Below are 21,157 nucleotides of genomic sequence, written 5' to 3' on the forward strand. Positions count from 1 at the left end.
CATAAAAGATCATATATTATATCATTCCATTTATATTAAATGTCCAGAACAGGCAAATCTATACAGACAGAAAGTCAATGAATAGTTGCCTAGGGCTAGGAAAGACGGGAGAAGTAGGGATGAAGGCTAAAGGGCATAGATTTCTTTTAATAGTGATGAAATGCTCTCAGATTGATTGTGGTGATGGTTATACAACTCTGAATATACTAAAAAGCACTGAATTGTATACTTTAGATGAATTGTGTGGTATGTAAATTATATCTCACTGAAACCGTTGGAAGAAAAAAAAACCTTACCACTACTCAGGCTTTAAAATTGGTTTGCAGTGGGACTTTAGCGCCCACATGATTCTAAAAAGCAGCCCAGACCAAGAACCACTGATTCTAACCATGCCTCAGGGGGAAGTGACTGATTTTGAGGGAGGCCATGCTGCCTCTCAGTGGTCACCCCACCCTTCCAGTCTAGACATGTGTGAGCTATTCCTTTAACAATCCCTCCTAGAATTATGCCTGCGTTGGAATCCAACTCACAGTTTGCAAGTACTACCTTCTTCCTCCTTCTGCAACTTGTGTTCTTCAGCCATTCCTGGTCTCCGGCATCGCCACAGCTGTGCACCATGCCGCATGCATCTTCAGCAGGACTGGGTATTCTCATTCGCGAGTTTCCTTCTATATGCTAAGGTACCAACTGACAGAACCATGAACCTCTGAACTCATATGAAGCTGTTTAGTTAACCATCTCTTCATTCACCAGAGGACAGACAGTACATTTGCAGAAACTCACCACAGACTATGAAATCCTCTTACTATGTTCCTGAGCTTTGTCTGCCCTTCGTCATGTTGATGCTACCTTTCAGAATCCTGCTCCATCAATTACAACCCCAGGCCTGGAACGTTGGGTGCATTTCTTGGCCTTGCCGATGGCAGGATGCTCTTATAGGCTGCAGCTCAGTGTCCGTCAAGAGCCCAAGAACTCCCTTCATGCCATTCTTTGGGTGTTCTCCTTTGCATTTAGGGAGTTTAAAAATCCCATGATAAGTGTGCTGGCTTTTCTTTTTCCTACCTCAGACACAGACCTGAATGCACTATACCTCTCGCCTTGCCCCGGGGAATGTTTGAGTATCCTATAGCTCCTCAGAATCACTATGTCCTACAGCAATTAGCTCAGTCTACAGCTAGTAATTAAGAACACTGGCCTTGTTATCAGACAGAGCTGAGTTGGAATCCTGATTCTGCTACTTCGTAGAGGAGTGGCCTTGAGCAAAACATATTATCTAAGCCTCAGATTTCTCACTTGTAAATTGAGGATGATAAAACCTACCTGGAAGGACTGTTATAGAGGTTAAATTATAACAGCAGAAGTGGGGTGCTTGGCTCAGAATGGGTGTGAAATAGATTGCTAGTGATTGTTTCTTCCTAGGCAGTCGTATGACTAGGAGATCCAGCTGTTTTCTCAAGATCTCCTTGCTGGTATATGAGACATCATCTCCCCTCAGTTAGATCCAAGGTAGCTTGTCCCATAAACATGCAGGCCTCTAATACCAAACGCCTGTCCTTATTCTCCAAACCACTCTTTTAGCGGGAAGGCAGAGGGAATGATCCCTTCTCTCTGTTCTCTCATCAGCCCCAGCAATGTCTCGGTCTTGGGATGCACTTGCGAATGTCCTCAGAGGATCTGCTCAGGCCCGTGATCACCACTCCATACCCTCCTGGTCCTTCCTTCCTAGGCTGTGAGCCACTCCTGGGGGTAGAACCACCTGGAATCTTCACAAAATCCCTGAGCTAAAACATCTAAGCTCTACCACAAATCGCCTTGCCATTAAAACCCAGGAACGTCTGGCTCAGAACTGTCCGCTTTTCTCCTACAACTATTTCCAGGAAATTTATAATTCAGATTACTTGAAATAGAATTCATTGTTCAACACAGCACCTAGTATCTGACAGGAAGTGTTGGAATAAATCATTAAACAGCAGTTAAACTTCAGCTTCTAAAATCCTCCGGCCCAGTTTAAAAGCACCTCTTTCAGGCTGTCTTATCAGTCAGAAATATTTTCCTCTTCCCTCCCTCTGCATTCCTATAACAGCTGTCTTTATGGAATGCTTATTGATTGTTCCCAGGTCATACAGCTAATAATTGGCAAATCTAGAATTCAACTGTACTGAGTTGAATAGCGTCTCCTCCAATGTCTACTGGAACCTCAGAATGTGACTTTAATTGAAAACAGTGTCTTTACACATGTAATCAAATTAAGATAAGATCATCCTGGATTAGAGTGGGCCCTAAACCCAACAATTAGTGTCCTTATAAGAAGGACATTTGGAAACAGAGACATAGGAAGAAAACAGAGAAAGCCATGTCAAGCGGGAGGCAGAGATTGGAGTTATGTGGTCACAGCCAAAAATGCCAGGAATGCCCAGCAACCACCAGAAGATAGGAACAGATAAGGAGCAAGTCTTTCCTAAGGCCTTTCAAGGGAGCTTGGATTGTCCTGCCAATTTTGGACTTCTACCCTTTAGAATTGTGAAAGAACAAATTTCTGTTGTTTTACGCCCCCCGTTTGTGGTAATTTATCACAGCAGCCCTAGGAAACTAATACACCAGTCTAGGTCTGTCAGATGCCAAACATCATCAGTTGTAACCACTGTGATATGTTGCCTTATGTTTGTAGCACCCAAACTGTATCCTTCACAGTACGTTTATCAGATGCCTTGTATGTCACAGTAAGAGGCAGATGGTAAGCCTAGAAGTCCAGGTGAGAATGGAGGGGGTGGGGAAGAGGTAGAATTATTGCAAGGTAGAGAATGGGTAGGGTGATTTTCTTGAATATATGCCCTATTCTCATTATGTCTGATTCTGTGATTTAGCAGAGAAATGGGAGTTTGCTTATGAAAGAAGTATGATGCACAGAAAGCAAGCACAACTAGGAACAGCAAGGCCTGATGTGAACTAGCTCTGTGATTAGCACATGACATTCAGACGTGGCTGCTTTGACATAGACTATGTGACTTCGGAACATTGAGATGACCTCAAAAACAAAATATTAACCTTTTAGCTTTTAAAAATTTCTAAACTCCTCACTCAGTCCCACCCAACCCCTGATACTCATTTCATAACTCCCACTTCTGACACAGCAGACACAACTTTTTTAAATTAATTAATTTATTTATTTACTTATTTATTTATTGGCTGCATTGGGTCTTCATTGCTACACACGGGCTTTCTCTAGTTGAGGCGAGCGGGGGCTACTCTTCGTTGTGGTGGGCAGGCTTCTCATTTCAGTGGCTTCTCTTGTTGCGGAGCACAGGCTCTAGGCGCACAGGCTTCAGTAGTTGCGGCACATGGGCTCAATAGTTGTGGCTCATGGGCTCTAGAGAGCAGTCTCAATAGTTATGGCACACGGGCTTAGTTGCTCCGTAACATGTGGGATCTTCCCGGCCCAGGGCTCGAACCCCTGTCCCCTGCATTGGCAGGTGGATTCTTAACCACTGCGTCACCTAGGGAGTCCTGACACTTAACTTTTTAGTTGAACAACGAATAAGGGAATGAATAAAGAAGATGGAAGAAGGCTGGAGGTGTCAGAAGTGACACAATGGTCAGCAACAAGGAAAGAGCCAGATGCATAGTAAGGCTCATGAAAGAAGGCTCAAGAATCAGAGATGTCTGCCACCAATACTTGGCAATCAAATGTCATAATAGATGCAAACGTGGCAAAATATCAATACTTGTTAAATCTTGGTAATGAACACAGGGTGTTTGTAATATTATTCTTTACAGCTTGATGTGTTTGAAATATTTTGTTTAAAAAAAAGAACAATAGAACAGCAACCTCATAATGCCCTATCAAAACGGGTGTGGCAAATTGGCTTCATTCAAATCCCCTTGCTTTGATAGGTTCTGAATCCCTTCCTCCATCAGCAGAGCAGGTATGGTTGTGGCAAATCAGTTCATTGCCACACACGGATGGACCAATCCTTTGGAGACAACTGTGGAAATTTACATGAAAAGACAGAGACTATTCATTTCACTGGGCTCTGTACTCCTGCTCCTGAGAACTTATGCAAAATAAATGATAATTCAAAAGAAAAAAGCCTTGGGGAATATGTAGATGAAAAATTTAGGGAAAAATTCATTATAATAATTGGGAATAACTTCATTGGAAATATCTTAAGGTCACCACGGGGAAGTGCTCACCGCTGCTCCCAGCCTGGTCACACCACCCTCATCTATTCTGGGATCCCTCTGGTAGCTTCCAGCTGATCTCTCTGGTTGCACCCTTATATCTACAATCTATTCTCTACTCAGCAGCCAGAGTGATTCTTTGAAAGGAAATGAAATCACTTCCCCACTGCTCTTCAAAATGTTATCACCACCCTAACTGATACCAACCCTGTTTTGAGGCCTGGATGATGATGACAGCTGCCTAACTGGTCTCCCCTCTTCCACCTTCCTGCTCCTCAAGGCAACAGTGAAAGTGCTCCTTTTTCAAATCATAAATCGGATCATGTCACTCCCCTGTTCAGAACCCTCCAGTGGCTTCCCGTCTGACTCAGAGTATGCCCATATGACTCAGAGCAAAGTCAAAGTAAACCTTTACAGTGACACACAAGGACCACATGCCCGTCCCAGTCACACTGGATCCTTTTCATTGGCTGTTCCCTCTACTCTAATATTCTTTCTCCATATGTTCACATGGTTCATTCCCTCAGTTCCTTCAAGTAGTAACTCAAATCTCCCTTTCTCAGTGAGGTCTTCATTAACCACCCTATTTTAAATTTTACTACTCCATACATCCTCATCCTATTGCCCTGTTTTACATTTTCTCTTGGTATTTATTATCTTCTAACATAATAAATAATTTACATCACACTTTTCAAATGTCTGTCTTCCCTGCTGCAAACACACATACAGTAGAATTTAAACTCCAGGAGGAAAGGAGTTTTTACTTATTTCATTCACAGCTGTTTCCCCAGCACCTAGAACAGTGTCTGGCACATAGTTGACATTCAATAAATATTTGGGAAATGAAAGAATAAGTGGTTAAGTAAATTGGGTTATACCAAGGGGATGGAAGGTTATGCAATCAGAAAAAATACTGTGTATCAATATGGAAAAAGACATGTGAGGTAATGCTGATGTTAAAGTAGAACCCCTGTGTTGTGATAAAAAATACATTGGTATGGCTTTGGCAATGTTGTTCTTTTCCGGTTCTTTTGCTTTCTCTTCCCTTAAATGTTGGAGTTCCCAAATTTGTTTTTGGTCCTCTTGTGATTTTTATCTACCCTCTAGCTTCAATACCATCTACTTTATTTCTAATTTATTTAGCATGTTGTCCAAACAACCATCTTGGGCCCAGAGCTCTGTTTTGAGCCTTTCACCCACATTACTTTGTATACACCTCTGTTAGTAGCTAGAATACCATTCCAAGAATAGTTCTCTGTTCATTAGTTTCCCCCGATAAAACGGAAGAACTGTTACAGGATACCTAGAACATATTAGTAAGGACTCAATAAATGTTTTAGTAACGTAAGATAATAAAACAATAAATTGGGTGTGTAGTGTGTGCCCGGTACTTCTAAGAACCTTACATATATCGTGTCATTTAATTCTCACAGCAGCCCTGTGAGAGGCATGAGGTAGGCACGGATGAATAAATAAGGAAATGTGTTCACAATAAACAACGACCAAAAAGAATGCAGACGTTAAATTAGGTGTTAAAGTAGTGGGATTGTAGGCGGTTTTTCTCTTTCAGAAATTTCTTTAAAATTGATACGCTGTATACGCGTCTTGTGAGTGTACACGCGCGCGTGTCAGTGTGTGACCAAATAATTTGAAAACTTGAGGGGGCAAACACAGCAACAGGAAATCGTTGGGTAGGGTCTGGGAAAAGAGGAGGAACCCAAAAGTACAGACGAGCAGAGACTCGGCTCCACCGGTGAGCTGTCTGCGCAGGCGGCGACTGCCCGCAGGCAGGGCAGAGACGCACCCCACCCAAGGAAACGATTCCTTTCGCGGAGGCCAACCCGCCGCCCCATGCAAAAGACCTGGAGCCTGTGGGCGGAGCCACTCCTGAAAGGCTCCGGCCGGGGGGAGGGGACAGGGTTGGCCCGTGGGCTGGCCTCGATTGGCTGCCTTAGAGACGGGGCGGGTTCTCCCGAAGGCCCGCCCCCACCGATGGGCGGTGCCTGCGCCTGGGCCTCTAGGAGAGGAAAGGAGTGGGGCCTTGAGCTCCGCGTCCGGGCGCCTCGGTCCGCAGCGCCTTCGGCTCCCAGAGGCAGAGCCGGAAGCACTACAGTTTGACTCGCGAGTCCACCTGTTTTCGAAGGGGCAGCCCTCTTCCTCCCGACCCTCTCCGCCTCCCTTTCTGCCTCTTCATCCGGAGGCCGAAGCCCCCAGCCTGGGCGGGACGGCGCGGCCCGAGCTCCCGGACCCGGAAGAAGCGCCATCTCCCGCCTCCGCCATGGAGCCCACCGCGCCGTCCCTCACCGAGGAGGACCTGACTGAAGTGAAGAAGGACGTGAGTAGCACAACCTTGCCCGGGCACCGCCGCGGGCCAGGGGCGGGCGGGGGCGGGCTGCATTCCTGCGGGCGAGGAAAGCGGAAACCCGGCCTTGTAGTCAGAGTCGGAATCGGAGGAGCCCGCGGTCGGAGAAGGGGAACGTCCAGGCACCGCGGGACCGCGGCGAGCCCTGCATCCGAGGGACCTTGGCGGAAGTGATCTGACTCCCGCTGACCTGTGAATCCACGTTTTAAATCAATAAAAGCAGGGCTTGGGTTTCTGAAACCTTGTTCAGTGGAGCGCTTCTTCACAGTCAGCTTCTTGTCCAGTCCTCACCCATCTCCTGGTGATTTCACCCCAGATGCGCTTTGGAGCTGCGCTGTTAGGGATCGACGACCCAGGTTCCTTCTTGAGTCAGACAACCTTGGCTGCTGGCTCAACCTGGAGCAAAAGCTGGACCAGATAAAGCATCCTAAGCAGTGGAGCAAATACGTGAAACTTTTGCATAAGGGGTTGGGGGAAGCTCAACAGCTGAAAGCATAACCTGGAATTCCCCTAGTAAGCAAACGCCCACATATTTAAATTGAAAGAAGGTGGGGGGTGGGAAGGGAGTGAATACGTGAAGCCGAGAATTAATTTACAGGTAGACGTTGGAGATGTTCAATAGCTAAATTATGCTCTTCTGCTTGGATGCTGAAGTGCACAAATCTTAGTATTTATTCGTCAAGAATGACTTTGTTGAGGTCTGACTTTTCTCTTTTCCTTTGCTTTTAGTTTCTTGTTTTGCCATATGAGGCTTCTATGAGCACCATTAAAATACTTAATATTAGCTCACATTAAAAGTAACATGAACATGAATTGTTTTCTGGCTTAACACTGCAGTACTTACACAAAATCATCTTTGAGCTGGACAGAACAGCAGCTTTTCAAATGTTTGTGAGCTTCCTTTTCCCTCACCTGTAAGGTTTATTACACTGTACTCATAATTATAGTTGGTATGACTCATTAGCAGAAGGAGACTGTGCCTTAGTTTCCTCCTTCAACAGATAATTGTGGAGCACTTATTATATGGAAAGTACTCTTCTTGGGCCTGGAAAGATACAAAAAATGACAGGCCCCTGCTTTGCATTCTAATAGAGTTAAGACTGAGACATTGATAACTAATAAAGAATAAATGAGTGTTGTGTTATTCAGGATTTGTGCCAGTAAAAACATGAACTTCAGGAGCTAGGTTCTGCTGTGTTCCAGATGCTGTGTCACCCAGTTTACAATGTTCCCATTTAATCTATACAACAACCTCTAAGACAGATAATTGTCTTTCGCATTTTACAGTTGATGAAACAGGTAGTGAGAGGTTACAAGTGGAAGGATATAAAGCCTGTACATAAACACAGATGTGAAGGGTGGCTTCCAGGCCTTTATTTTTTTCCGTCAATGGATTGATATTATCCATCTCCATGATTTCAGTTTACAGCTATATCAGAAATCCGTAAGCTTAGAGAATCGTGGACAGGTTTCAGGATATCCATGAAAAAAAATATGTGCACCTTGTTTTAAAAAAATGTTTTTTCATGCTATTTTCAAAATGGTTAATGACCTTAGGAGTTTTAAAATTATCATCCACATATTTGGACTTCCTTCTTTCTCAACTCTAAGTGCTTATTTCCGAATATCTACAGGCAATCCACTTTTATATCCTTCAGATTCCTCACTTTGTCTAAAATTGAACTTTTTATCATCTCTCCCCAAAAGCTGCTTGCTGTTTCTGCTGTATTCTCTGTCTTGGTGAATAGTGTACAGTCCTCCCTCTGCATCCATGGGGGATTGGCCATTGATACGAAAATTCGTGGATGCTGAAGTCCCTTTTATAAAGTGGCATAGTATTTGCATGTAACCTACCCACATCCGCCTGTATACTTTGAATCATCTCTAGACTACTTATAATACATAGTAAAATGTAAGTGCTGTGTAAATAGTTGTAAATGCTATGTAAAAATAGTTGACCCACACAGCAAATTCAAGTTTTGCTTTTTGGAACTTTCTGGAAATTTTTTTTTCCAAATATTTTTGATCCACTGTTGGTTGAATCTGAGGGTACAGAACCTGCAGATACAGAAGACTGACTGTACCACCACTTATCCATGTGGAAACTCCCACTTCTTCACTATACTCCTCCCTATGTGCCCCATCTAGTTGTTTACCTCATCTTTTTGGTTGAATTTAGTTCAGTTTCATAAATATGGGCTACACACTATTGTGAGGCTGATACTGCCATTGATTCTAACAGTTCAAAAATTAAAAACTAAGACACAATCCTAGTTTGAGAAGAGCTCAACTTTTGGGGGCCAGGGGGGCGGCAGGAGACGTAAAATGATAATTGTGAATCACAAAATAAGTGCAATGAATTTTACATAAATCCAAAACATCTGCTTGGCACTCTGCTAGGTGCAGAATATACAGAGTACCTGGTTCTTGCCTGCTTTTAACATCTGGGTTCTTAAGATTGAAAACAAATAAATGTATAGGTCCAAATTATGGTAAGTACTATGAAGGAAACAAATAGATGTTGAGACAATAACAAGGGGGGAAATCTACTTAAGATAGGATGGTCAGGGAAGGTTACATTTAAATTGATTCCTGAAGGATATGACAGAACTGGGGAAGAGCATTCTAGGCAGAATAGAATTGGCAAAGGATCTGAAGCAGGCAAGATCTTGGGGAAATTGGAAGAAGGCAGAGAGTGCCTAGAGGTGAAGTTAGGATGGTGGGCTGGTGCCAGATTATGAAGGGTCTTATAGATGATAGTAAAGTGGGCTCTTTTTCCCCAAGTGTAGTCGAGAGCTGTTGAGGAATTATATTTTTATAAGATCCCTCTGCCTAATGTATGGACTGGGGGGAGCAAGAGGGAGAAGACAGACACCAGTAAGGAGACCCTCGGAATTTACATAGTTGAGAGATGATGGTGATTTGGATCAGGGTACAGGCAGTGGAGATGGATGGAACAGGAGAATTCCAGATGCATTTTTTAAATAGTAATAATAGGACTTGGTGATGGTTTGAATATGGAAGTTGAGGAAGAGAGTGGAATCAGATTACTAAGTGGAAATGTCAAATCAGCAATTAGACTTATAAGTTTGAAGATCAGAAGAGAGATCTGAGTTAGAAATAAAAGCGTGGGATTGAATGAGTTTACCTAGGGAATTTGGGAGCTAGAAGGGAAAGGGAGACCATAGAAAAGTTTAAAAAAGTAAGGAGTTATGGCTGCAGAGATGGGAAGAAAGCCAGGAGAGTGTGGTATCCATATAAGACAAAAGAGTATTTCAGGAAGGGGGTGGTCAACTGTGTTCACACTGCTGAGAAGTGAGATGAAGGCTGAAAAGTATCAGATTGCGTGATAAGGAGACCCTTGGTGACTTTGAGAAGAGTAGTGGGACAGAATGAAAATGTTTGGGAGTGAGTTGGGAGATAGATGTGGAGTCTTATTGTATAGAAAGGTGACGTGTATACACAGGGTGCTGTGAAGACAGGAGAGGAGTACTCATTTGGGGGAGTTTAAGTTACCTGAAGGAGATGAACACTTCTGAATTTTAAAAGATGAACAGGGATATGGGAAAAGAAAACAAGGCAAAGGTAACAACTTTAAAGAAATATAGTGGAAAACAGCAGTTTGGGGAAGAACATTAAGTTCCAGGACTTAGAATAAGCTGGAGAGATAGGCAGGATCCATAATGCAAAGCACCCTGTCTGCTAGCATCAAATAGCTGTTCTTTATTGAATACCTACTGCGTCCAGCCTTCATATGTAGTGTCCCATTTAGTCCTCCTAGAGGTCCTGCTGGGTACTCATTATTATTTTACCAATAAGGAACCTGAAGCTTAGGTTAAGTAACTTGCCCCAGCTCTCATGGGAGTATGCGGCAGATTCAAGATTTGAACTGAGGTTGGTCTGAGTGCAGAGCCATGCTCTTCACTTTTCTGCTCTTCTGCTATTGAATAAAGGTTGAGAAACTTTATCCTTTAAGTCGGGGTGGAACACAGTGTTTTAAATTTTAAAAAAATTAACTAACAACATTTCAATATTAGTAGAATTCATGTAACACTCCAGATTTCCTTTTTTTCTTGAAAAATTAGAAGGTCTGATGTGTGAAGGAAGACTTTGAGGAGGTAGGGGAGAGGAGGAAGAAGTATAGCTAGCTGTCTTGTTAATAGTCGATGCACGATATATAGGGACCCAGACTAGGACAATGCTAATAATAGGGATGGAGTGAAGGGGCAGATTAGATAAATCTAAGGGGTAGATTGGCAGGACTTGGTGGGTGGGTGATCCAATGTGCCAAGTGAGTGAAGGAGGAAAAGTCAAGGATGAGTTGTAGGTATATATCATGGTTGGATAGATGATGGTACTCACAAGTGAGTTGAGAATGTCAGAGGAAAAGGATAGGAGAAGATAATAAATTTGGTTTTGGACATGTTGAATTTGAAGTATCATTGGGATCTCTAGGTGGAGAAAGTCCTGATCACGTAGGAAAATTTAGGAATCATCAACATATGGTAGAAATGACAACAAATGAGGTTTTCCAAGGAGTTCATCTTTTAAATCCATTTTTCACTCTCCTCATCCCCACAGTTTAAGTCAGCCTATCGTATGTAAGATATTGCATCAGTCTTCTAATTGGTCTCCTTTGACCCCAATTTTTGCTTCCCCAGCCCTCTATAAAAGGTTTCTTATTACCTGTTATTTATAAACCTTTGGTGAGGTTTTGCCTACAGGGAAATGTAATTTCCCCTACTGCATACCTTTCATGCCTCTAGCTCAGGTGTAGCCTCTGTAAATTTCCGAGGTCCTAGAGGTAGAGTTGGTTGCCTGCTCTGTGCTTCCCCAGTACTTGACCTATATCTTTTCCCCCAGGTCATATTCCATTGTCTCATAATTATTAGCTTGAGTCAATAATGTATTCTTCAGCTAGACCATGTTCCCTTTGCATGCAGGATTCAAGTCTTGTTCACCTTTGCATATCCACTGCTCAGCACTTGGCATGTCAGGCATTTACATATGTGAAATGTTTCTTGTGTGAATAAATAAGTGAATGGGAATTCAGTGGCCTGAGAACTGTAGGAACCCTTGACCTAAGCTACTTTTCCGCCACCGTACACTAGAGCACTTTGAAGATTTTTCCATTGTCTTTAGTTCGTTATCATCCGTGTGAATCAAATTAGTCATCACTGTCATCCTCGCTAACACTACTCATCACTTACTGTGTACCAGGCACTTTTTCAGATAATCAGTAAATTTATTCCTCGTAACACTCAGATGAGGAAACTGAGGCACAGAGGAGTTAAGTTGCCCAAGATCACATAGCTAGTAAATGGAGGAGCTGTAATACAGGCAATCACATCAGCTTATTAATACCGTTTATTGGGACCCATGTCAATTTCTGACTAATTAAGCTTGTTAGGTACTTCTCAGGTCTAGGCCTGTTTATGTGATTTCTTTTTCTTTATTTCTTTAATTTTTTCCAATATCTACTATTCCTTTATCCACTATTCTTCTTCTACCAAGGCTGAGTTAGATTATAGTCTTGCCAACTGACTCCAAAGATAGACACAGTATGGTCCCTTTTAGTTTAGGTTTCTTCCTTCCTTCCTTCCTTCCTTCCTTCCTTCCTTCCTTCCTTCCTTCTTCCTTCCTTCCTTCCTCTCCTCTCTTTCTCTCCTCTCTTTCTTTTTTTTTCTTCTTTTTTTGTGTGTGGTTTTACTCTAGAAAGATGGAAAATTAATAACATGAGAAAGTTATAAACTGTGAGACTTCTCATTAAGTTATCCTCTCTGGTCCTGACTAACCCTGGATTCCTTGAATTAGTTTAGCAGTTTCCTGCTAAATAGCAACTAAAATGCACAGTAACCTCTGCTCTCAACTTTACTTCTGAAGGCCCTCAGCAAACTTCCCTATTTCCACAGACCCAATCGCCCTAGATTAGACTGGCCCCCTTCTCACAGTCGTTTGGTCTTGGTTTATAGATGTGAAGATGAGATCAGAGCAGGACAGAAGCAGTGAGGAATATCTAGTCAGGGACCTACTTCTGTCTAATTGGACCTTCATTTTAATAGCATGCCTTTAGTAGGGCTGAGCCTCCTGACTTGAGGATGTTTTCTCTCACCAGTCAAATTCCTAATTATCAGTCACATACATGGTTTCCTTAGTGTTAAAAAAAGTACATTGAGGTGTATTTTATGTCTTTTAGGCTTTAGAAAATTTGCGTGTATACCTGTGTGAAAAAATCATAGCTGAGAGACATTTTGATCATCTACGTGCAAAAAAAATACTCAGTAGAGAAGACACTGAAGAAATTTCTTGCCGAACGTCAAGTAGAAAAAGGGCTGGAAAATTGTTAGATTACTTACAAGAAAACCCCAAAGGACTAGATACCCTGGTTGAATCTATTCGACGAGAAAAAACACAGAACTTCCTGATACAGAAGATTACAGATGAAGTGCTGAAACTTAGAAATATAAAACTAGAACATCTAAAAGGTAAGATATCTTAGTTACCCAAGAGTTCATTTAAATGTAGCAATGCTTTTATAAGTAGAATGCAAAACAAAACAAAAAACCCAAAAATGATCATTTTGCTTTTATTCAAAGAGTTCAAGCTTCAGAATTACATTTGATTTGCATTTCTTTACCTTATTTGATGTCATTACATTTCAAAAGTAGAATATCACTCAGTGTTCTGTGTTTATATTCATTTAACAATACATTTCTAAAGCAACTATAATGAAATCCCAGTATACACAGGAGTTTGTTTTTAAAGTCAGCAGAATACAAGATTAATCTATTCAAAAATAACCCCTAAAAATGCATATCACACATAAAGAACAGTGTATAGGTAAAGTATCTTACCATTGATAAACTCTGATAGTTTTTCTCCCACCAGTTGATCACATGATAAAGTAGTTGGCTTATGTTGATAAGAATCATATTCTCTAAATTATATGTATCTTTAAACACTAGAACCTCAGTCTGGCAAAATGAGAGAGGCATGAAACTGAGGTTGATTAAAGGAGTAGCAGATTTATATCTTCCATTTCACCCTCATCCCAGAGCACACAGTCACTGATTGGAATGCTGTGTAGAATTGTCTGCATGATTTAAATCCCCCTCTTCCTCCAAACCCCCATCTTTCTCTCTCTTTCCCCAGAGCACTTAAGATAAATGTGCATGGGATACAGCTTTATTCCAGCTATTCTAGGCACTAGGGAAACAAATTAGTAATTTAGGGCTTTTCCCTTAAGGAACTCAGTCTATAAATCCATGGTGGAACACAAATGAAGTTTCCTCTTGAGCCATATTTAAGAAAATAGTTTCTCTTCCATGGAACAGAAATGCTGGCTGTATTGTGAAGTTGAAAAACCAGTGGAAAAAAATGACATACAGATGTACTTTACAGACTGCCAATTTTACATAAAATCTGTCAACTCAGGAAGTTCTGTGCCTGTAGACAGTTGGGTTGAATATTTGCTAAGCCTAACAGAAAGATAAATTGTGTTTGTGTTTATCCTTTCCATCCTGAGGTTGATTGTTGGCAATAATACCCTTTGGATATGATAGAATTCTTTGTTCAGAACAATCACTGCCATTTAAGTAAACTGTTAGGTTGAGAACCAGGACAGTCTCTATTTAACATGAAGAGGAGACCTGGGTTCTAGTTGTCCCTCTTGCATGAAGTAGTCCTGGAATGTTGGGCATGGCTTCACTGTTCCGGGCCTCTGTCTTCTCTTCTCTAATAGTGAGAGGCTATCCCAGATGACCTCTAGAATCCCTTCCACTTCTAACACCCCATGATTCAAGAATTGGAAGTAATTAACTCATAGAATTTTAGCATATACCCAGTTTAAATTTTGTTTTTATTGTGTAATTTTGTGTGTGTGTGTGTGTGTGTGTGCTGGAGTGCTAAAGAATTTTTTTTGCTGTGAAAGCTATTTCTTATTTTGTGAATAATTTTGGAGGCTACTTTATTTTTTCCACGTCCTCAATGGTTAAGTATAAGTACACAAATTAAATGTGAATTGTAGCATGTCATTTAGTTTCCCTGAGATTATTTCTATATATAGAAAATGTAAATAATAGTATGCTTCAGGAAAAGCAGATAAAATGTGAAATGGATTATGACAACTTATAAATTGCTATTTAAATTTGTATAATCATTAAAAAGTTCAAACATGGGTGTGGACTTAGTTTTCTAGGTACTTTTCATTTACATCTGAATTTTATTATAGGACTTAGTAGCAGCTGTGAGCCTTTTCCAGATGGAGCCACGAACAACCTCTCTAGATCAAATTCGGATGAGAGTAATTTCTCTGAAAAACTGAGAGCATCCACTGTCATATACCATCCAGAAGGAGAATCCAGCACAGCCCCGTTTTTTTCTACTGATTCTTCTCTGAATTTGCCTGTTCTAGAAGTAGGCAGAACTGAAAATCCCACCTTTTCTTCAACTACGCTTCCTAGACCTGGGGACCCTGGGGCTCCTCCTTTGCCACCAGAACTGCAGTTAGAAGAAGAAGGAACTTGTGGAAACTCCAGTGAGATGTTTCTTCCCTTAAGGTCACGTGCTCTTTTGCGGCAATGACAGTTTACTGCGTTTTAATTTTTGTAATGACGAAAAGTGTTTGAAAGGATATGGATAATATTATAAAATTGCTATAATGACATTAACATTTGATACGTCATTTAAAATGCAACATAAACATACTTTGTAAATAGAATTTTTAAGAATAAAAGAGGCATACTTTTGGATAGCTGAAGTAAGTCATGTTGATCATGTACTTTTCAGTATTTTGTCTTTTCATTTTTGAGGTAGTGTTTTCACTTTTTTTATGTTTTAAGACTAATTTTAATAGAGAACATTTCTCTATTTAAAAATAGAGTCTTAGGCAGGGAATAAAGTTTCTTCTTTGTGCATTTGTGCTAATAAGTTTCACAGTCTAATAGTCCTTTACAACCATTCAGCACTAAATTTTTAGAATTAAGCTGTTCCTATTCAGTAAAAAAGAGAATCGCTGCTGGGAAAACTGCCAGTTATTAGAAAAGAATCTTTCCCATTCAGTTGGGCTTACAGGCACTTACAAAATCCCCTTCCAATTCAGAGGAATATCTAATGGAGTTTGAGCCACCTAAGGTACCAATTTGCCAAAATATATTTCTTATTAATCTTACCAATTAATACTACTACTTTCTTAAGAGTTTCACATTCTTTGCTTTATCATTTTCATTCCTAAAGAAAATCTTGGCATAAACTTCAGTTATTACATATAATTTGATGAGATTTAAAAAAAACTTTTTCTGTACTTTTTGTTGCCTTTTAATGAGGACTATTATACAGTTGAAATAATTAGAACAAAATTGTTTCTGTGTGTGTGTATGTGACAATTCTGTTTTTAATACTATTTGGAACAAGTGGGCCATTAGCTAGATAAGTCTTTTTGTTCTATGGCAAAGTTTGACTAATTTTACAAATTCATAACTCTTCTGCCTTCATTGTTTTCATTAAATTATAATCCTATTTCCAGATATCTGTCTCATATATATTTCCATTACTTGCAATAAGCAGAGATGGAAGTATTCTATTAAAAATAAATATTTTTAAGTTGTAGTGTTTTGTTTTAGTTTCAAATTTTTCAATAGGAAATAAATACCTAAAACCTTTTTTTATATATGCCAATTTTATTAGGAAACACTAATTCAAGTTGTGATATAGAATGCATTTCTGGGTAGACTGAGAAAATTATCAATCATGAAGAAGACTGGCACATTGGCTTTAAAAAATTTTTAAAGACTGGGTGATTTTTGTAGTATAAACATTTTCTAAGGATTATGGAGAAATATATTTCACCTCCAGGATAGCAAAACAAAGTAGTATCAATTTAAAAAAATAGTGGCATATTTAAAGAAATCTTTTTTAAAAACAGAAGCAAGCTTTTCATTTCATTAATTAAAACTCGATATGTGGGTTTTTTTTAAAGTTTAAATAGGATTTACTTGGGATCAAAGATCATAATTTACATATGCTGTAGCACCTATATTTCTAGTGTTCTTTCAGACCGTTGACTAACTATGTAAACAATAAAATTAAGGTTTTAGCAAACAGGCTTTTGGGTTTTCTGAATCCTATGAAGTCAGTTTTTTACTTTTAAACACTGAAAACCAACCATTGCCAAAAATGTATAAATTTGAATGATAGTCTGACATGATATAGTACAGTTGGTTATTGGATTGATTAATGCAGCAATGAAAAAGTTACTTTTCACAGATATATTATCACTTAATATAAAAATACCACCTTTGAGTTCACTTCTTTAAATTGCTTTTTAAAAAATTAAGACCATTTTTTAGAGCAGTTCTATTTACAGAAAACTTGAGCAGAAAGTACAGTTCCCATATACACCCCCTTCCCCTCCCTGTTTCCTATATTAACATCTCACATTATACATTTATTAGAATTGGTGAACCAGTCTTGATACATTATTATTAAATAAAGTTAATAGTTTACATCAGGATTCATTCTTTGTGTTGTACAGTTCTGTAAGTTTTGACAAATGCATAATGACATGTATCCACCATTATGTTATCACACAGAATAGTTTCTAGTTTCCCTTCCCTAAAAATCCCGTATTCCACTTATTCATCCCTTCCTCTCCCCCCCCCACTGCCCACCGCCCCCCCCCCACCATCTTCCCATCCAGCCCTGGCAACCACTGTTATTCTCTCTATTGCTTGTCTCTTCCAGAATGTCATATATTAAATAGTTGGAATCATACAATATGTAACATTTTCAGATGCTTCTTTCATTTAGCAGTATGCATTTAAGTTTACTGCATGTCTTTTTGTGGTCACTTTTTCAAGAGGTAAATTCCATCTTTGGTCTGCACGTTGTTCCTAGTGCAAGGTCAAACTCTAGCAAGTTAGGGACACTCCAGGATGATGGCAGTTTTTTGTTTTCAGTTTTTTTTTTTAATTGTTTTAAATTTTTTAATTTTGTTTGGAAGGTCTTTGGTTTGTTTATTTTGATAAACATTTTTTTTTGGCCACCACCTGGCATGTGATTATCTTACTTCCCTTACTAGGGATCGAACTTGCGCCCCCTGCAGTGGAAGCACTGGAAGTGCGGAGTCTTAACTGCTGGACCGCCAGGGAAGTCCCTTGATAAACATTTTTTTAAATTTAGGTTAGTTTAATGATGAGTTTCTTTTGTGGTTAGTGATTTTTGTCTCCTGTTTAAAAAATCTTTGCCTCTCCCAATATCATGATGATAATCCCCTATGTTTTCTTCTGGAAACTTAGTTTTTTCATTTTACAATTAGCTCTATGATTCATTACAAAGTAATTTTGTGTATGGTATGAGGTAGAAGTCAAGTCTTGTGGCTACTGTCCTCTCACCTAAACAACGTGAAAGGGAGCAGGAAGTCTCAGGCTTTGTCCTTATCTTGTATCACTGCATAAATAAGTACATTGTTGATTTTGGAGGGGAAAAAAAAACCTATTCCACCAGCAAATCGATCTTTAGTTGTTAAATGTAATCTTTTGAGCGCTTTCTGAAAGTAGAGCTAAATTTAAGCACAAAGGAGAAGATGGGTAACTTGAGTGCTGTTCCTAAAGTCCTTACTCTGAACTTGCCATTCTATCTAATTATCAGAAAGTTGTCCTTTTCTGTGGTAGTTCCCAAACTTTGCTGCCCATTTTACCTGGAGGGCTTTTAAAGATCCTGATGCCAAGAGGCACCCCATTACCAATTAAACCAGAATGTTTGGATGTGGAAGCCAGTCATCAGAAGCGTGTAAAAATTTCTAGGTGATTCCAATGTGCCACAGTGTTTGGAAACCACAATCTTACTGGGTGCCAGATACCATGCTTGGTGTTTCCACATGTGTGATCTTGTTTTTAATCCTAATAACAACTCTGCAAGGAAGGTTTTATTGTTACTTTTTTTTTTTTTTTTAAACAGAAGAGAAACAATCTTAGGATAAAGTATATGGCTCAAAATCACACAGCTCAGACTTCCCTGGTGGTGCAATGGTTAAGAATCTGCCTGCCAATGCAGATTCGAGGTTTGAGCCCTGGTCCAGGAAGACCTCACATGCCGCAGAGCAACTAAGCTTGTGCACCACAACTACTGAGCCTGCACCCTAGAGCCCGTGAGCCACAACTATTGAGCCTATGTGCCACAACTACTGAAGCCCAAGAACCTAGAGCCTGTGTTCCACAAGAGAAGCCACCGCAGTGAGAAGCCTGCGCACCACAACAAAGAGTAACCCCCATTCTCTGCAACTAGAGAAAGCCTGCACACAGCAACGAAGACCCAACGCAGCCAATAAATAAATTAAAAATTTTAAATATATATACATAAAAAAAACACACAGCTCTTTAGAATTAAAATCTAGGGCTATTTGACTGCAAGATCAGTGTTCTTTCTACAATTCCATTCTCTCTTATTAACCTTTCCTAGATGGCAGAAAGGTAAGAGTAGAGATAGTGTAATTTTTCAGTCATTAATTCAATAATTGCTTATTGAGTACCTAACATTCTCGATGCTGGAGATACAGCGATGAACAAAACAGACAAAGTCTGTGTTCTTATAAAGAATTCACATCCTAGTTGGGGAGATAGAAAATAAACAGGAAACGCAATAATACTAGTTGCCATGGATACAAAATGGGGCATGCATGAGCTAAAAAGTAACTTGGACCACAGTATTTATAGCATTATGAGGGAACTCCTCAAAGCAGGCAACATTTGAGCTGAGACCTAAATCATAAGAAGGAAGGAGCCAGCTTTGTGAAGTTCTAGGAGGAACTTTAGGCAAAAGTAACATTGATTACAAAAGTCCTGAGGCAAGAATGAGCTAGTGAGGACCACATAGGTCTGTGTACCTAGAATGTAAGTATGAGGGATGACTAGCGAACTCAGGAGCCTGGATTGAGATGAGGTTTCACAGATAGAATCAGATATGGAAGGATTTACAAACCACTGTGAGAAGTTTGGATTTGCTTCTTTCTTTCTTGTATACTGAAATAAAAGAGCTGTATTAGGGACTAGTATATAACATTTGCATACATTTTCAAGGTATTATAGTATTTTCCAAGAAAATGTTATGCTTATGGGGCATTGGGCCCTACTGTATCAGCTTGTCCTCTGGAGGGGTGGAGACTATGTCCACATGACCAATCCCCAATAAAAACTCTAGACACCAAGGCTCCGGTGAGCCTCCCATGTTGGCTCCATGCATATTGTCACATAACTTTGCCACAGAAGTTACTACTGTCTACATCTCCACTGGGAGAAGACAACCGGAAGCTCTGCATGTGGAAGGCTCCAGCACTCTGCCCCCTGCACCTCTTCCCTTGGCTGATTTTAATCTGTATCCTTTAGCTATAATAAACCATAATCATGAGTAAAACAGCTTTCAGTGAGTTCTGGGAGTGCTTCTAGCAAATCACCAAACCTGAGGATTGTTTTGGGGGCTCCCAGTGCGCTTTGGGACCATCAATTTCCTCTGTCAACATAGGTACCTGTGTGGAAAATTTTGAGAAACATTTAGACCTACACCCTCATAAATTATAATCCACAATATTTATTGATCATCTACTCAGTGACACTCACTGAGCTGGATACTAGGAATATAAAAATGAACAAAGCACAACCCAACTCCTCCCCTGAAGGAGCTCACAGACTTTATACTATAGGACTGGGAAAGAGGAGTGAATGAGATAGACATCTCTGCCTCCTGAAGATGAGTGAATCCAGTAAATGAGCAGGCATCCTTAGGTGGGGTCTGTGAACGTTTACACTGTTACCAACTTTATTGCTTTCATTTGGGTATCCTTCCCTTTGAGTTCACCAGAAGAAGTCAAAGTGGTGGCTAGGCACATGGTTATGTCATTTACTAAGAGAGGGAACACAAATGCAGAAGCAAGGTATATGGAAAGACAAGTCACTGATCTTTAAGTGGGTGTTTGAGACCCCAGCACGATGTCCATACGGAAAGTTCAAGAGCCAAGTGGAATTCTGGTTCAGAACTTGCGGGGGTGGGAGCAGAGTTGGAGACCCGGATTTGAAAGTCATAAGCATTAAGGTATTTAAGGCCCTGGGAAGGGATGATCTGGCTTGCAACTTTTGTTTTCTTGTTTGTTTGGTTTTGTTTTTTAATTAATTAATTGACTTTTGGATATTTGTTGCTGTGCATGGGTTTTCTCTAGTGCGTGAGGGGTGGGGGCTACTCTTCGTTGTGGTGTGTGGGCTTCTCATTGCCGTGGCTTCTCTTATCGTGGAGCACAGGCTTCAGTTGTTGCAGCTCGTGGGCTCAATAGTTGTGGCTCATGGGGCTCTACAGCATAGGCTCAGTAATTGTGGCACAGCGGCTTAGTTGCTCTGCGGCATGTGGGATCTTCCCAGGGATCAAACCCATGTGCCTTGCATTGGCAGGCGGATTCTTGACCACTGGGCCATCAGGGGAGTCCTGACTTGCAACTTTGTAACACCTGCCACAGATCATTAGTAAGTGTTGCTGAACTATGGTATAATATGTTGGGAAACAGCAACTTTTAAGGGCCAGAACAAAGCAGGCATGGAAGGAGGCTGACAATAAGAAGCCAGAGAGTTTGGATTA

The 21,157-nt window shown here is 40.4% G+C and overlaps 1 protein-coding gene across 2 annotated transcripts; it reads left to right on the forward strand.

The window, feature by feature from the left end:
- The first annotated feature begins 6,192 nt into the window (after positions 1-6,192).
- Positions 6,193-19,945, forward strand: BCL10 (BCL10 immune signaling adaptor). Of its 2 annotated transcripts, XM_057714491.1 has the most exons (4): positions 6,193-6,514; positions 12,738-13,026; positions 14,772-15,099; positions 18,497-19,945. In XM_057714491.1, the coding sequence occupies exons 1-4, from the start codon at positions 6,458-6,460 to the stop codon at positions 18,516-18,518; spliced, it is 696 nt and encodes a 231-aa protein (XP_057570474.1). In that variant the 5' UTR covers positions 6,193-6,457; the 3' UTR covers positions 18,519-19,945. The 2 variants fall into 2 exon arrangements, with proteins under 2 accessions (XP_057570474.1, XP_057570463.1); XM_057714480.1 differs by lacking the exon at positions 18,497-19,945 and having other exon boundaries at positions 14,772-16,147.
- The last annotated feature ends 1,212 nt before the right edge of the window (positions 19,946-21,157 follow it).

This window comes from Hippopotamus amphibius, chromosome 1 (genome assembly GCF_030028045.1).
Source record: "Hippopotamus amphibius kiboko isolate mHipAmp2 chromosome 1, mHipAmp2.hap2, whole genome shotgun sequence".
Lineage (NCBI taxonomy): Eukaryota > Metazoa > Chordata > Mammalia > Artiodactyla > Hippopotamidae > Hippopotamus > Hippopotamus amphibius.